General features: G+C 52.6%; 1 protein-coding gene across 1 annotated transcript in view; it reads right to left on the bottom strand.

Moving 5' to 3' along the window:
* PCNX3 (pecanex 3) overlaps nucleotides 1-17360 on the bottom strand; it is a 53283-nt gene that overhangs the window by 22009 nt on the left and 13914 nt on the right. Inside the window, exons 6-19 of the mRNA XM_035098162.2 lie at nucleotides 14386-15684; nucleotides 13598-13727; nucleotides 13326-13495; nucleotides 11414-11510; nucleotides 9788-9923; nucleotides 7415-7575; nucleotides 6628-6781; nucleotides 6426-6458; nucleotides 4788-4959; nucleotides 4567-4677; nucleotides 3020-3111; nucleotides 2614-2723; nucleotides 1565-1670; nucleotides 581-673 (exon numbers count right to left, since the gene is read on the bottom strand). Coding sequence (XP_034954053.1) covers nucleotides 581-673; nucleotides 1565-1670; nucleotides 2614-2723; nucleotides 3020-3111; nucleotides 4567-4677; nucleotides 4788-4959; nucleotides 6426-6458; nucleotides 6628-6781; nucleotides 7415-7575; nucleotides 9788-9923; nucleotides 11414-11510; nucleotides 13326-13495; nucleotides 13598-13727; nucleotides 14386-15684 — 2864 coding nt within the window. The remainder of the gene's footprint in view (nucleotides 1-580; nucleotides 674-1564; nucleotides 1671-2613; nucleotides 2724-3019; nucleotides 3112-4566; nucleotides 4678-4787; nucleotides 4960-6425; nucleotides 6459-6627; nucleotides 6782-7414; nucleotides 7576-9787; nucleotides 9924-11413; nucleotides 11511-13325; nucleotides 13496-13597; nucleotides 13728-14385; nucleotides 15685-17360) is intronic.

Below are 17360 nucleotides of genomic sequence, written 5' to 3'. Positions count from 1 at the left end.
TGCCAGGGGGGGCAGGGGGACACTGGTGCCAACAAGCTGGGCAGAAAATAACTTAGTCAATAGAGCATGAGACTCTTAACCTAGATGACCCTGGTGGTTCCTTCACACATGGTTCACAGGAGGTTTTCAATTTTCTCTCTAAAATTCTGTGGGGGGCGGGGTTGTCACCCGATCCCCTAATCCTATTCTTTTTCTAGGCCTTCACAGCTATTCCCTGGATAGCTCAGTCGGTTAGAGCATGGTGCTGATAACACCAAGGTTGCAGGTTCAATCCCTGTATGGGAGACCTGCATATTCGTGCATTGCAGGCGGTTGGGCGAGATGATTGCCAGGGTCCCTTCCAGCTCTATGATTCTACGATTGCCTTCCTTCCTTCTGCCTCTAGTAACACCCCCACCACCCCTATTACTGCCACTGGGTCCAATCCACAGACATCGGCAAACCTGTGATGATCTCAAGCTTTTGGCTACGGATTGCTGGCCACCTCCTTGGCAACCACTGCTGCTCCCTGCGCAAAGCAGAACCCAAGCTCCTTTGGAGCCTGTCTCCCAAACCCACCAGCCTTTCTTCCCACGGGTACCTCAAGAGCAATGAAGACGGTGCTGGCGCTGATGGCAAATGTCAGGACGGCAATGACGAGGCACATGACCAGGTCTGAGTGAAGGATCTCCCGCTGCGTTGGGGCGAAGAGGAAGAGGAAGTGAGAAGCTGGGACTTTCTCTGTGCCCGTCGCCCTTTGCTTTAGAGGTGGCCGGCTGGCTTGCGTCACAGAGAGACACAGACACCTGAGCCCCACACCCTCCAGGGAGCTCCCCTTTCTTCAAAAAGCCCATCACAACTTTCTCTTATGGATGGTCGCTACTATGTCGATATTTTAAGCCAGGCATGTCCAACTTTCAAGAGACTGAGATCTACTGAGATCTACTCCCACTATAAAATAAATGGCAGTGATCTACCAAAGTTGTTGAGCTTTTGTGGGGGAGGAGGATCCCGCGATCTACCACGGACACCTGTTGGACGGCCCTGTTTTAAGCTGATGGACCATTCTGGGACGGCCCGTTGCTAGGAAACCATTTAGCAGTGAAGAAGTAAAACTGCATTGGGCAGACCCCCTTCTTTTTCCTTTTCCAGGCTGCCCCATCCACCTCACCAGCAGGGATGGACAGAGCAGCCTGAACTTAAACCACAGCAATTTTGCACATGACCAACAGATAGCCCCTTGGCAAGCGCAGGTCTTTTTTATTTAATCCACATGAAAGGCGGTTTACAGGCTGTATTTCAACTTCCCCACTCCTCCTACTTTTTAAATTTTACAGCTCATAGCCGGTTGGAGAAGTGAAGAAGCACTGTCACTTTAAAATGTGGATGGAAATGCTCCTTGGGGTGATGGTGTGCTACCCTTTCCTGGGATGTTGCACAGAAAATAAAAATTAAAAGAGCAGCTCTCCTCCCGCCGCCTGGCTCAGTGCAGACTATGCCCAATTTGCAAATGAATTTGGGGGCTGAGCCTCAGGTGAGTGAGCTTTTGAACACCCACCCAAATTCCTCAAGCCTCCTTACTCACCAGGGAGCTGCGTAGTTTCTCAGGCAGCGGATCCTTAATGCCAAGTGGGGGGCTCTCCACATTGCGGTTTTCAAATTCAGGGAAAATCTTGCTTCGTATCAAAGACCTGTCCCGTCCGGGGGAGACAAACAGGGAAGAGAAGAGCTAGGGTTAGGAAATCCCCAGCAGGCTCATGCCTCTCCCTACATGAAGCCGGCTTGTGGAGTCATAGAATCATGGAATTGTAGAGTCGGAAGGGGACCCCGAGGGTCATCTAGTCCAACCCCTGCAAACGCAGGAATCTCAACTAGATCAGCGTTTCTCAACCGCTGTTCCGCGGTACACTAGTGTGCCGCGAGACGCTGGCTGGTGTACCGCGACGTGCGGCGACGAGAAAGACGATTTGCATTGTCACGTGCCTGGCGGCCGCCAATATTCCACACTGACCTGCCGCAAAGGAAGCCGGCCGGGTCATGACGCAGGGCGAGCACAGCTCTCAACAGCCACCACCACGGGAGGGTGGTTTTAGACAAACTTAAAGAAGCTGGCTGGATGAGCTCAACCTGAAACTTGCTGAGCAAAGGATTGTGCTGGCAGAGAAATCAGCGGCTTGTGAAGACTTATTACAGGAGATTGCAACCAACACAGCAATTGGCAAGTGTTTCTTACAGTCATAATTCTATAGTCAATATAGGGCGGCACAGAGTTAAATTTTTTAACTTTTTTAATGGTGGTGTGCCTCGTGATTTTTTTCATGGAACAAGTGTGCCTTGGCCCAAAAAAGGTTGAGAAACACTGAACTAGATCACACATAACCGACGGCCATCCAACCTCTGCTTCAAAAGCTTCAAGAAAGGAGAGTCCACCACCTCCCATAGGAATCTGCTCCACTGTCCCCAGCACTCCTCCCCTCTCTCATCCTTCCACCTCCCAGCAGGTATTGATTGCAAACCCTGCTCTCTCCCCACGCCCCCTGGAATTGTCTCCCTGCCACTCAGGAGTCCCAACTCCCTCCTTGCTCTCTGCTGCTGCAGGTTGCACTCCTGATCCATCCCGGGTGGGATACAGACCAGAGCACAGTCGGGTCACTGCTCTGGCGGCTCAGGTGATACGAGAGTGCCATGAGGAGGCCACAGAAGACGGAGAAGAGGACGGGCACGTGCTGGTCACCCCACGGAGTCTGGGAGAGAATAAAGAGGAGAGAAACTAAACCAATCAGACTCAGAGAAAACCGCAACACCCTCAAAGCCCCCGCCCGAAACCCAAAGCCAGCAATACACAGCCCTAGCAGGCAGCCAAAAGTGGAAACACCCCCCCCCTCAACCTAGATGGCACCATTGCTTCAGACCAAAAGGTTGCAGTGTGACCAAAAAGCAAACCACCTGAACCTGCCCTGGAGCTCAATGCCAACACCCAGCCCCGGCCCATTCCCCAAAGGCAAGTCTGGCCCGTTCGCTCCCCACAGAGGTCAGGTACCTTGATGGCCCCAAGGCAGAAACCGTACAGAAGGGCAGCCACGAGGAGGCTGCGCAGGAGAGCAACAAGGGCAGTGAGGGGACTGGTGGCAGCTGTGGGTGGAGAGAGAGAGAGAAAGAAAGAGAGAAGGCAGCACCATAAATTATCATCATTACAGTCGTACCTTGGATCCCGAACGCCCTGGAACTTGGACATTTTGGCTCCCGAATGCCGCAAACCCGGAAGTGACTGTTCCGGTTTGCAAACATTCTTTTGGAACCCGATTGTTCGACGGAGCTTCCTGCAGCCAATCAGAAGCCGCGATTTGGTTCTGGAATGTTTTGGAAGTCGAACGGATTCCATTCGACTTCCAAGGTACAATTGTATTATTACAATCAATGTATCAATTGCCTTCTAAACCACTGTCTCAAGGTGATTTACACACAATAATTATAAACCGTTAAAAGCACAAAAACAACAGGTAGGTTTAAAACAAGACTGAAACCCTAACAAAGTAGAAACTCATAGGTAAGAAACACTTATCAAGCAGGGAGAGCTTGCCGGAACAAAAATGTATTCAACTGTTTCTGGACAGTGCAGATCATGGGTGCCTGGGTGTCATCTCTGGACAGGAACAGTCCACAGAACAGGGTCTACAAGCCCTGCTCCTCTGAGCTACTGCAGAGGCTGCTTCTGAGATCTTAGGAACTTGCAGGAGGAAATTTCCCGCAGACCACAGCAATGTACTGGGTTGTAAAGGTGCTCTCTAAAGCGACCTGGGCCCTGAGCTGAATAGGGCTTTATTTGTCAGCGCCAACACCTTGAAATTGGCCCGGTAGCAGATCAGCACTCAGTGCTGATCTCACAAGCAGGGCGTCCTACGCTGGCTCCCTCTCATCTGCCCCATACCACTCCTGCAGCCACAACCCAAGCACAAGAGCACTCTCGCCTCCCGTGCCAGCTTCCAGCAACCGGTACCCCACCCCGGTGATCCCTGCACAGTCATGATGAGGCGCGATTCCTGCACTGCAGGGGGTTGGACTAAATGACCCTGGGGGTCCCTTCCAGGCCCTACAGTTCTAGGACACTAAGTCCTGTGGGCGGAGTGGGGGGAGAGGTGCAGCCCACTCCTCTGTGCACCTCTGACCCTGTTATTTCCACCTGCCTCTGCATCAACAGATTGGGAGAGTGGAGGGAGACAAGGGAGAGCTTTTAAAACATTTCAGGGACTGACAAATTGGCTTGGAGGCAGGGTGGAGTCGCAGCTACGAGCGGATCGACCTCCTGACCCAGTCCCTCAGTTCTGAGCCCCTCCAACTTCTGTAGTGCCTCTTGCACTCTGCACTATGGGAGTCCCACCTTGGACCCACGGTTTGAAGTGCTACAGTCCATACCCGGCTCTACTACAGATGCTTAGCTCGGCAATGCATTGTCCCTTTCCCACGTGAACCGGGGAGGACGAAGAGGAATGTGCTCTGTACCTCCAGCAGAACCCCGAGACCCCCTCAGCCCCACCCACCCCCAGCACTACCCCCGCCCCTTTCACCCTTCCCCTCTTCTCTCTGCACCTGTTCCACCAAAGATGTTCATGTCCACTTGCTCCAGAAGGTACATGAAGCAAGTGTTGACTTGGGGGAGGAGTCCGAATAGGAAGATGGCCGGGAAGCAGAGGGTGAAAACTGGGTGAGAAAAGAAAAAAAACGGAATCAAGCCACGGACGTTCGAATGACCCCCATGAGCTGCCCGGGGATTCTCTCGCCAGCCACGGGCCACCCCGCCAGCCACTCACCGATCGCCACGTCTCGGGCGCAGTAGAAGAAGCCGGCGGAGAAGAGGGTGAGGTCATAGAAGGAGACGGGTGGGAGGGGCACGGCGTGGGCGCAGAGGTCCAGAAACCAAATCAAGAGGCACGCCACGCAGAAGTAAACGGGGCGGCTGTAGGCGATGATCCAGTTGTGCCCCTGCCGGAGGAAGGGAAAGCAAAAAAGCCCCCTTGAGAGCAGGGGCCAGAGGTGCTTTCTCTTACGGACAGCAACTAGCACAAGGCTGTGAGGTCTTCATGTCTGCCTTCCAAGGCCATCTTTCATGCACGCAGAAGAAGGCAGCAAGGAGCAGGGGGCTGGTTCCACAGGCCAGATCCTTATCAGGCCCCTCCCATTCTTCATTAGCATGCTGGATGATAGCCAGGTCATATGTCTCCATCGGTGGCACCGGGAGGGGAGGTAAGCTGGACTCCTCCAGTCAGTAAACATGCTGACATTTTTCTTTCAGAGATCTTACAACTCATCCACCTAGAAATATACTTTGCCTCTTCTGCGCTCCCCTTGTATTTCCCCACCTCCCCTGATGCCGCTACCTGGCTGTTAAAATCAATTGTGCAGTGGCTGGCATTGTGCACGAAAATCACCTGGCTGCTGGGCACTTGGGAACCTCCTGTGTCCAAACAAGGTAGGACTGACCTTCCTGCCCATCAACTTCCTGCAGGGTTTTGATTGTGTGAGAAATAGGGAGGTCTCTCCTGCACCCGAGCCAGGTGCATGAACCCCCTTGGCCCATCAGTGGGTGAGTCAAGCCTCCTTCAATAATAATAATAATAAATAATAATAATATATTTATATGCTGCCTATCTGACTGGGCTGCCCCAATCACTCTGGGTGGCTTCCAACAAATTAGACACAATAAAGCATCAAACACTCACATTTTCCCTATACAGGGCTGCCTTCAGATGTCTACTGAAAGTCATGTAATTGTTTATCTCTTTGATATCTGACAGGAGGGCATTCCACAGGCCCTCTGCCTGGTTCCCTGCAACCTCACTTCCCGCAATGAGGGAACTGCCAGAAGGCCCTTGGAGCTGGACCTCAGTGTCCAGACTGAATGACTGGGATGGAGATGCTCCTTAGGGCAGTGTTTCCCAACCTTGTGCCTCCAGATATTTTTGGACTACAACTCCCATCATCCCTAGCTAGCAAGACCAGTGGTCAGGAATGATGGGAATTGTAGTCCGAAAACAGCTGTAGGCACAAGGTTGGGAAACACTGCCTTAGGGTATACAGGGAATAAGCCATTTAGGGCTTTAAAGGTCCATTCCAATGCCCAGCCTATCAAACTGGAAACCCTGGTGGAACAAGGTTGGACCACAGGCCAGAGGTTCCCACACCTGGTTGAGAGCAATTGCCCTCATTGCACACACCCCGGCGAATGGTGCTTCCTGTCCTGTCCTCCCGCTCCCAGCTCTCAGGTGCATGAGGCCCACTAACAAACTGATTCCACACAGCATGCACAAAAGTGCATCCAAGGGAAGCATCCTTAATCAACCAAAGCCGTATCTGCTATCCTTGTGTGTGTGTGTGTGCGTGCACACACACACACACACACACTCTCTCTTTCTCAAGCCTGCTCAAATTCCCAGCAGTTTGATACTCACATGCATTGGCGAAGCAGCATCAGGTTGGACACTCTGAAAAAGAAGATGTCAGGAAAGGGGGGGGGGTTTAGATACATCAGGCCTCCTTGCAGAGAAAATGCACCCTCAGGACAACCGGGGGAGGAGGGAAGCAGTACTGAAAAGACACTCATCGAATGGCAGAGCTACATGCTCAGCCGCAGACAGGGCTCCATGGACTCACCTTCAGCAGAGAGTATTGGCAGCTGGCAATGACCACGCAGAACTGGAACACCCAAATGTCCCGGAAGAAGCCCTGGAGGAGGAGGAGGTATCCAAGGAAAGCTACCAGGCTCACCAGCACCACCACAAACACGTTCTCTGCCACTTGCCGGTTCCTGGAGGGGTGGAGGAAGAATGGAGCATCACTGACCATCCACTGCCACCTGGCAGAAATAGGGAGCAGGGGAGGGAAGAGGAGGAAGGCAGGGGCTGCTCCCGTCATCGCGAGGCAGCAGGGACTTCTCCTTGAACTGTTCCATCCCGGTTGGTCATTAGAAAAATGCGCAACTAAGATCTGCTTCCTTATGTTGAATCGGAAAGCCCAGTTTTCACCTTTCAGCACACTTAAGTGGCATTCCAGGGACACGGTGGAGATCAGAAACAGGCAGGGGGTTGCTTTGTTTTCAAAAGGGTTCTGCTATTTTTCTCAAAAGTATTGTCCAAATCCACCCAGGGGCTCATGAGCAAATCCGTATCTTGTGACTGCCTGGCAGATGCGGCCATTTGGGCTACAGCTTTCCAATGCTGTGAGGTTGCAAACAGGCTTCAGAAACCCAAAGATCTGGACAGCTTGTAACCAAGGAGGTGCCAGCCGTCCATTCAGCAGTTGCCTGAGAGACTTTGCCGGCCTCATCTTGCACCTTTATGGCTGGCATATGCCCAGTGGCACCTTTTGCAGAAAGAAGCATCACTGGGGAGACAGGACTGCCTGGATCCCGGCTGGACGAGCAGCTGCGTGTGTCACTTACCGGTCCAGCAGAGCCAGCAAGGCCAGGCGGTCGTAGCGCACTCGCATCCAGCGTCCGGGCAGCACCCAGAACTTGTAGTATTGGCGCGGGTGGCATTTGTCCTCAATCATCAGCGTGTTCTCCTGGGATTCGTGCAGCGATTCCTGGTCCAGAAGGTCAAACTGCGGAACAGGGGCGTAGCCAGGATGAAAATCAGGGGGGGCAAGGGGCGGGGAGCAAGGGGCGGGGCCAAGGGGCGGGGGCGGGGCCACATCGGAGCAGCCCGAAATCGGGCTGCTCCGACTCCCTCCTCCCCCTCCGCGATAGGAAGGGACGAGGGGGAGCCAGGATCAGCCCGAAATCGGGCTGCTCCGACTCCCTCCTCCCCCTCCACGATCGGAAGGGACGAGGGGGAGCCAGGATCAGCCCGAAATCGGGCTGCTCCGACTCCCTCCTCCCCCTCCGCGATAGGAAGGGACGAGGGGGAGCCAGGATCAGCCCGAAATCGGGCTGCTCCGACTCCCTCCCCCCCCTCCGCGATCGTAAGGGACGAGGGGGAGCCAGGATCAGCCCGAAATCGGGCTGCTCCGACTCCCTCCTCCCCCTCCACGATCGGAAGGGGCGAGGGGGAGCCAGGATCAGCCCGAAATCGGGCTGCTCTGACTCCCTCCTCCCCCTCCGCGATAGGAAGGGACGAGGGGGAGCCAGGATCAGCCCGAAATCGGGCTGCTCCGACTCCCTCCTCCCCCTCTGCAATCGCTGGGGCAGGTGGAGGGAAAGCCTCAGAGCCGCGCAAAGCGGTTGCCTGGCTTTCCCTCCGCCCGCCCCACAGCCAGCCGGCTAGAAGGGACGTCTCCCTTCTCCCTTGCTGGCTGTGGGGCGGAGGGAGGGAAAGCCAGCCAAACGCTTTGCGCGGCTCTGGTGCTTTCCCGCCGCCCGCCCCACAGCCAGCCAGGGAGAAGGGAGACGGCACCGGGCGGGCAGTGGGGCAGGCTGGCCAGTGGCCCTGCTTCTAGGGGGGCAATTGCCCCCTCCTGGCCCCCCCTGCCTACGCCCATGCTGCGGAAAACAGCCAATTAACTGGATCGGTTCTGCCACTCCACTCAGGACCCATCCCATCACCCCCAAAACCGTTTAAAAGGAAAAGGAAAGAGACTTTGCCTCCTGGCCAGAAAGTAAAAGCTGAACCCACAAATAATGCCCCCTTTCTCAATTCTCTCTTACTTTTCAATCACTCTGCCCCTGCCTCCTTCAGTTTTTGTCCCAGAAAAATCGAATTCTGCTAAGCCCGTTTTTCACAATTGCAATAAACTGGGGGAGTATATTATTATTATTAATTTCATTTCTATACCGATTTGTATTTTAAAGGAAGAAAAATCGGTTTGCAACACACGAAAACATCAATCCAGAATTAAACAAACTTCAAGTAAACTAGTTAGAGGTCTCTAGGGTGCTACTGGAAATAATTTTTTTATTTTGTTTCAAGTAAACTATTTCAGATCCTTCTCTAATATCAGATCCCCATATTTATTTACCTCCTTAATTTATAGAGCTGCCCTATAGCAGTAGTACTCTAGGAAGCCAGTGTGGTGCAGTGGTCTGAGTGTTGGACTAGGACTTGGAAGATCAAATAGAGTTGTTGTTGTTTAGTCATTTAGTCATGTCTGACTCTTTGTGACCCCATGGACCAGAGCACGCCAGGCAGTCTTCCACTACCTCCCGCAGTTTGGTCAGACTCATGTTGGTAGCTTCGAGAACACTGTCCGACCATCTCGTCCTCTGTTGCCCCCTTCTCCTAGTGCCCTCCATCTTTCCCAGCATCAGGGTCTTTTCCAGGGAGTCGTCTCTTCTCATCATGTGGCCAAAGTATTGGAGCCTCAGCTTCAGCTTCAAATAGAGTATGGCTGCATTTTACACACATGTAACTTGTGCAACTCCAACCACATGTGGTTGAAGGCAGGTTGGTTGAAATTGCGCAGGTTACACCCAAGCAACGCAGAGAGATGCAAAGCTCTTTTGTGTCCAATTCCCCTCGAGTTACTCAGCACAGAAAGAGCTTTTAAGCTCTCTGCCTTATTTAGCGGGGAAGGCCTGCTGTGTGCAACGGCTCTCAGATGCTCTCATGAGATCTCGCAGGGCAATCTGAGTTCCTGCAAGATCTCCGGGAAGCACCCCTAGTCTTCCAGAGCTGGCATGCTGAGCAAGTCTTACCACCCAAGCAAGGAGGAGAGCTTAAAAGCACAAACAGACCCAGCTGCTTATTTTCAGGTTTATACCTCTTCTACCTGTAATTTCCCACATTTGAGGCCTTACAAAGCAATGCAACCCAACCAAGGCTCTTTCCGAGGAAGCCCAAGCGATTTCAGTGTTGCCACCTGGGTCCCAGGGCCTCACCTCGGGGATTTCCAGTGGTACCCGGCGCACTTGCATGCCCTGAAGAACCACGGGGCGTGGCTGCAGCAGCGTAAGGGCAGGCGTCCCTTCCGGCACCTCTGCAGAGTTGAAGCTGGAGGAATGTGAATGCCTGTCCCTGCCAAAGCAAACAGAGGAGGAGTGTGATGGGGGAGCGATCGCCCGAGATAGGGTGATGATGGGAGGCATGTGTCCCAGGGCAACCAACCAAATAAGGTCCTATGAGTGGGAGTTTGCTTACTTCAGGAATAGGGAAGCTGCAGGCCTCCACATGTTGCTGGACTACAACTCCCATCAACCCCATGCTGGCTGGAGGCTGATGGGAGTTGGAGTCCGGCAACATTTGAAGGGCCACAGATTCCCTACACTTTCACCATCAGTTACTTTCGGATAACCAACGCATGATACCAATTCAAGCTATTTCTTGATTAGGTTTACAGTCCCGTTAGTAGCTCCCTGGTTCTTGCCATCACCTACTGCAGGCATCCCCAAACTCCGGCCCTCCAGATGTTTTCGACTGCAATTCCCATCATCCCTGACCACTGGTCCTGTTAGCTAGGGATCATGGGAGTTGTAGGCCAAAACATCTGGAGGGCTGCAGTTTGGGGGTGCCTGACCTACTGTATCCTCACAACAACCCCATGAGTAGGTTAGGCTAAGATCTGGTGACTGGACTGAGATCACCCACTGAGTTTCATGGCTAAGAGGGGGATTTGAGCCTGGGTCTCCCCAGTCACAACCAGAGGAGGAATGCAGGAAGCTGGATTTCATGGCTAAGAGGGGGATTCGAACCTGGGTCTCCCCAGTCACAACCAGAGGAGGAAGGCAGGAAGCTGTCTGAAACTGAGCCAGGCCATTTGTCGGTCTAGCTCAGTACTGTCTTGCACTGACTGGCATCTGGGCTCCAGGGAGCTCTCCCAGCCCTAACTGGCCCCACCAGGAATTGAAGCTGGGGCCTTCTGCATGCAAATGATGCGCCTTCCACTGAGCTATGGCTCCTGCCTGGCCTAAAACCATTAGACAAGGAACACAGGAAGCGGCCTTATAAAGAGTCCAGCCATTTATCTATGCAGCTCAGTGTTTGGGAAACCCTGATCTAGATAATGATTGAGAGTCCCCTAATGTCCATTGATTTCAACAGGTTTAGCCTGACTGTATGTCGAATGAGGGAAATATATGCTCCTGAGCTATCGTATCTTTAAAAGATTTACAAGTATTTCAACAAAAATCAAATGTTCCAGGAAAGCCTTGAATGCAGCAATGTTCAAACCACCCAAAAGTGCAATCATAAATGGCTACTGAGATGTAAGCTTCATTGAGTTCAGTGGGACTGCCTTGCAGTTAAGTGGGTATAGGATTGTAGTGTATCTTTCTTTAAAGAAAAGATTTGTTTACTAATGATTATTATGAGAAGATGATATTTACTAATGATTATTACAAGTGATTACCTCATTATAAACATGCTAACTTAGCCATGAGTTTAGGACCATGGCAAACTTTTTCCAGAATCTCCCCCACCCCCACTCGCCGCAACTTTCAAAGCTTTCCAGAAAGCCCACATCCACATGCTACATCAGCAGCTCAAGTTTAGAACACAGGAGGCCTCACCAGCCACTGTTGGTTCCGTGCTCTGCACTGACTTGCTGTGCCACAGGATTCTCGTAGCCACCCCCGGCTAGTCCGAAAGTGTATGAGCGCCGGACCCCTGGAGAGAAAGGGGGAAAGGATAGGAATATTGAAGCTGGGACCTTCTACATGCAAATGCAGAGAGGCAAAGAGAAATGAGGGCATCCACTTATTCAGGGAGTGGAGCCAAGGTACATTCTGGCAGACACCACTTCCTTTATCATCCTGCCCTTAAATTTAAGATCTACAGGGGAGGCCCTGCTTGTAATCCTATCACCCAGCGATGTGCATGAGCAGGGCCTTCTCGGTGGTGGCTCCGTATTTTCATAACAACTTCCCCTCTGAGGTGTGTCATGCTTCAGCCATGTTGGCAGGTAAAGATGCACCTCTTTACCCGGTGAATGTGTTTTTATTCTGGTTCTCACTGCTGTGCAGTCATTCTTATTGAGATTTTATGATGGTTTCTGTGTTTCGGTTTCAGCCGATATATTGTTTTCAATAAGATATGTGTACCACAACCTGGGACCTTTGGACAACGGGGTGAGTTGTACATACCACAAAGAAAGAAATAAATTCCAGAAGTCCGTTCAACTTCCAAAACGTTTGAAAACCAAATCGCGGCTTCTGATTGGCTGCAGGAAGGTCCTGCAGTCAATCAGAAGCCGCAGAAGCCCCGTCGGATGTTCAGGTTCCAAAAGAACATTCACAAACCGAAACACTCACTTCCGGGTTTGCGGCGTTCGGGAGCCAAAAAATCCGAGTTCCCGGGTGTTCGGGATCCAAGGCACGACTGTATTACACTGAACAAAATCCTCCTGAGGTGAAGGGAACCTAGCCCTGTCCACAAAACACTGGTGAACGACCTCGAAGCAAGACCTGCCCTCCTGAATTACTATTATTATTTAAATTTTACACCACTAATAATAATTATAATAATAATAATAATAGTAGTAGTACCAGTAGTAGTATTTTACCTTTCTTATCGCAGGGTAGCAAACATATCAATAACAAAATATTTTTAAAAAACACTCTATAAACAGTTACCATTAATTTAAAATTTTCTTTAAAAATTAGTTAAAAACTGTCTGAAAACAGTGATCTCGGGGTAAACAGGAACAATTTCAAATTCCTCCTGAAAGTCACTGATGAGGAATACAGGTGCACCTCTCCGAGGAGGGTATCTGTCAAGGCTCAGGGAATCCTATCCCTCCCCCAGTGGCAGCCAAAAATGCAGAAAACACGAAGAGTCCTTACCACATAATTTATTCAGTATTCACAGAGAGAGACAAAGGAATGTAGTATCTAGGCCATGATGGCGTTGCTCCAAATACAGTCCCACCCACCTACGTCGTCCCTATTCTACGTCACCCCTGCACCGGTTAATCTGAGATTTCTGTCTCTGAGCTCTCTGCTCTACTACCCGTAATGCACGCCTGGTTCTGGGAGGCAGGGGTGGTCAGGAATGCTTTCCGAAGACTGAGTCTGTCAGCTGTCTCTCCCCTGGTGCTTGTTCTTCTTCCTGCGGTTTATCTTCGAATTATTTCCCAGCTTCTGCCTTCTGCAGCCTCTGAACTATGCCCCTCTGCAAACCACTGTTCTAAATCTATACTGTCCTCCCGTTCTCAGGAAGGTTCAGGAGAAGGGGGAGCGGCCCCCACCATTCCTCTTCAGTCCAATCCCTGACAGCATCCCACAAAAAAAGCCACTGCCGCTTCTAAGCAGTTTTCAAAGGCTGCTTCTGAGCAGCTTACAAAATATGACAACATGAACCTTTGAACATGAACACCAATAATTTAAAATTCAGAATAAAACAAAGGGAGAACCAGGCGGAGAAGCACCTCCTGTGGCTCGGCCCCCCCTTTTCCCATGCGGTGTCCGCCCGCCCCTCGCTCACCGCTCTCGTCGTAGAAGTAGTGCACGGCACCTTCAGACGTGTCGTCGAAGTTGCAGGCTTCGTGGATGGCCCCTCGCGGAAGCAGGAGGGAGCTGGCGAACTGCAGGGCGGAGGGGAGGGTGAGCGCACGAGAGTGCGAAGAGGCCCGGCCTCGCTGCAGGTCCTGTAAACTGCGGGGAGAGGCAGGAGGGTGAGAAGAGGCAAGATAATAATTTTTAAAAAAAACACCAACTGAAAAAGGGGAAAGTGCATGCGTGTGCTGTGGTGCTTACCTGGGTGGGGACCCCATCACTGAGGATGGGGGGGTAGGGTTGCTGCCCGCGTTATGCCGCCGCCTCATGGCCTGCATGCGCTTGATGCTGCTGGACCGGTCAGGCTTGGGCCCGCCCTCTCCAGTGGCAGCTGCAAGAGAAAAGCCCAGGCGATCCTCTGCTGAAGATGTCCCATCCCCCCACCCCCCGCTGCCTCCAGATTCTGGTGACAGGCGACTCCCCACTAGGGCTGGGTGATATATCAGCAAATGGTCTGAAACCGGTATAGTGCTCAGGTTGTGATACCGGTTTCAGACATTTTGAGCTGGCGATAACATCACGGTGGCCGGGGAGTCACAATGTGTTCCCTGCCCAAGTTGCCTGTAGAGCTGGGCAACTGGGCGCGTTGTCGCAGGAAGAGTTTGGGGGCCTTTGGCACAAGCCCTGGTATAGCTGAAATAAAGGGCAGAAGGATCTTGGCTGAAGGCAGGCTGGGAGAGATGCCTTGGGGAACCAAGGGGCAGCAGCGCTGCACTGCTGCAGGGAACCAGCCCCCCTTGAGATGACCATGCTGCAAGGTCTGTACTTCCTCTCCATGCAGACTAAAGGTGGATATATGCAAATAAACCAAATATCTTAAAGCTACGACAGCCTCCACCGTGTTTTGCTTCTCTTAGGAACACGGGCCCTGGGTTGAGTGCCAAGAACCCCCTGGAATCTTGCCATGGCTAGGCAGAGACTTTTCTAACAATGTTGTGAGCTCTCCCCTTGGGCAGTCAAGCCACACCTGAAATATCTCAGGGACTTACCTCCTCCGACGGCCCCTTCGGCCTGCAGCTCCCCCCTCCAGCCGGGCTGGTTGGCAGACTGGCTCCGCACAGCGCTGCCCAGTTCCTGCTCCGCTGTGAGCTTCCCCGCGTGGGACTCCAAGTCCGACTTGGAGACTGTGAGGCAGCCCGCGGGCTTCACTTCCATGTGGCTCCCGTCCATGCTGAGGACACGGGCATGGGTTTTGGCGCTGGCCGTGCTCCCGGAGCGCTGGGCGTAATGGGAATGTTGGGGCGGGAGGGTGGTGCCTTCGGGGGGCAGAGGGGGAGGGGGCTTGGTCTCGGCAGTGGGGAGACACTGCTTGCCGTGCTGGGCGGGCGGGTGGCGCTCGGGAGAGTAGCAGGAAGTGCTGGAGGAGGTGTCAGTGCTGTAGTTGTGCTGGGAGTGCAAGCTGGAAGCCCGGCTCAGGTCACTGCAGTCGCTAGAGTCCTCGTCGGCAAAAAAGCCCTCGGCGTAAGCCTTGCTGTCCAGGAGGGTGCGCATGGGCAGGTACGAGCTGCCGTGCTTGCGGGAGAGGCGCCGGCGGCCCTTGAGGCCCAGCTCCTTCGGCCGGACCACTTGCTCCGGCTCAGGACACCCCCACAACTCGGCGTCGCCCTTGACCGTCTCCAGGGAGTTGAGGGTATTCTGCGTGTCGAAGCTCAGCTCCCCGAGAAGGCCCAGCTCAGGGGAGCGCAGCAGCTCGCTGTCGGAGAGGGCATCGGTGTCGCTGCCACCGTCGGGGGGTGGGGATATGCCAGGTCCACCCTCGTCTCCCCGCGCCCCTTCTCCAGGGCCGGGGCCGAGCGAAGGGCTGTCCAAGTGGGTTGAATTGGTCTTCTCGCTGCGGTAGCTGCTCAGAGTGCTGGGGGTCTCTTTGTCGGTGCCGCTGAAGCAGCTGTCCGAAGAGCCGGCCTTGAGAGGCCGCTCCGGGCGGGGTTCCAAGGGCTGGTAGTCTGTTCCGGAGCAGCGCTTTTCCCGGCGGCCATGACCCCCGGCCTCCGGCAACGCCAGGCTCAGGAAGCTCTGGCTGAGCTCCTCGCTCAAGCTGCTCTTGATTAGAGGGCTCAGCGGCGTGTCCCCCATGCTCTCTGTCTCGCTGGCGGTCCAGCGCGGTGGGGCATGGAACCCTGCTCCCGCAGGGGGAGACTGCTCCGAGGAATCTGTGCTCTGCAAGGAAGTCTGCACTGGGAGGGAGGGAGGCTGCTTCCTCCCAGCAGGTGGGGGCTCTGCTTTTGGAAGAGGCAGCAGGCTACCGCTTGCACCTTCCACGTCAGCAGACACGATTGTGACATCACTGGCTGTAGAGAGGGCAAGACAGAGAAGAGGAGGGCATTACACACAAGTGCACATCTCAAGACAGGGACATTTATTAGCTGGCTGGGATCTTAGCCACACCCAAGGATGTATGCACAGAAAAGCATATAAAATGGGTCAAGTAGCAGGCCTACATTTTCGGGGGGCCCTTTGCAACCAGCTGCGAGGTCTGGGTAACCACTGTTATCTTCTTCAATGGGGTTGTTTACAACAATCTTTACAACATCTCTGCTACTGACGCTCAAACTCTGGGAACGAAAATTTAGCACACACACACCCCTTTTTAAGCAATGTGAAGTATTCACTTCTGGGGCCCGCCGGGAAACTTAAGCTTCATTCGTTTCGCAGTAGATCCACCCCTGAAATGGGAGTATGATGGGTAAAGATATGAATCTGGAGCGATGATATCTGAGTCGCTATGGGCAAGCAAAAGATGGTATGTACAGTTGATGGTATGCACACTGATGATAAGAGGAAGCAAAAATAAATAAGCACAACAATATAAATAAAAAAATAAAAGTGGAAAAACAACTTTTCTGCCCACAATCTCAGGCAAAACAGTGAAATCACTCCAGAGTGTGACTTGGGTAACTGGGGGGGGGGGGCTTGAGATCTGACTCTCTGTTAACAAAACATAAGAACAGAAACAGCATTGATTCAAAATGGTCCCGCTTCCAAGTGCCTTGGACCACTCTACCGTGGGAAGCAAGTCTTTTTGACATTGCTACAGGCCAGATCGCGTCAAGCTAGCTTTTCTGAGACAGTCTTGAATTGTTTCCCCATGAAGTGCTCTCAATGGAGTGCTATTTCCACTCACACAGCTGCCAACAGCAGGGCAACAAGTTCCTTGTACTGAACAAGAGATATCCAGCTCACTGTCTATTGATGGCAGCACTCAATAGGTCTACTCTTAGAAACAATCCTATGTGTCTGAAAAAAGCCTGCAATCCACACATTTATCTCCAAGCAGGAAGATTACAGACACTCCTCTTTTTGAGAAGCAGCAATAGGAATATACGAAGTTGCCTGAGACTTGTACCAAGTGAGCTGCCAGAGGGGGATGGATCACTCTGGCCCTCTTGCGCTGCTGCATTTCCATGCTGATCACGGAGAAAGAGATTTTCCTCCCTCCATGATTAGCAAAGAGGAATGGAGTGAACTGTCTCTCCTCTGTCAGCCCACTCACTCGCCTGCATAGAAATTCTGGTCGCCTATGGCGAGTTGCTTCTCTTTTTGTATAACATTTGCCGGGGGGGGGGGGAGTTGTACATATTATCTATGAAAAAAGGCTCCCAAGTGACAGGGCTGGGAAAGATATTGACAAACTGAAACACACCAGAGGAAGGTAGCAAAAAAGGTGGTGATGGAGACCACGTCCCCTGAGGAACAGATGGATGTGAATATGAAGGTGTGATTGAGAAGCGACATGTAAACCATCTCCAAATATTCAAAAGGACTGTCACACAGATGATGGCGCAAATGTTTTCTGTTGCTCCAGAGGGCAGGCCCCAAACCAAGTAACAGGAAAGGGGATTTTGACAAAACATTAGGAAGAATTTCTGGACAGGTCAAGCTATGCAACAGTGGAATGGTGCTATGCCTTAGAACAGTGTTTCCCAACCTAGGGTCTCCAGCTGTTTTTGGACTACAATTCCCATCA

This window comes from Zootoca vivipara, chromosome 17, assembly GCF_963506605.1.
Source record: "Zootoca vivipara chromosome 17, rZooViv1.1, whole genome shotgun sequence".
NCBI classification, from domain to species: domain Eukaryota; kingdom Metazoa; phylum Chordata; class Lepidosauria; order Squamata; family Lacertidae; genus Zootoca; species Zootoca vivipara.
The sequence above is the reverse complement of the archived record's forward strand: the minus strand, read 5'-3'. Positions and strand labels throughout refer to the sequence as shown.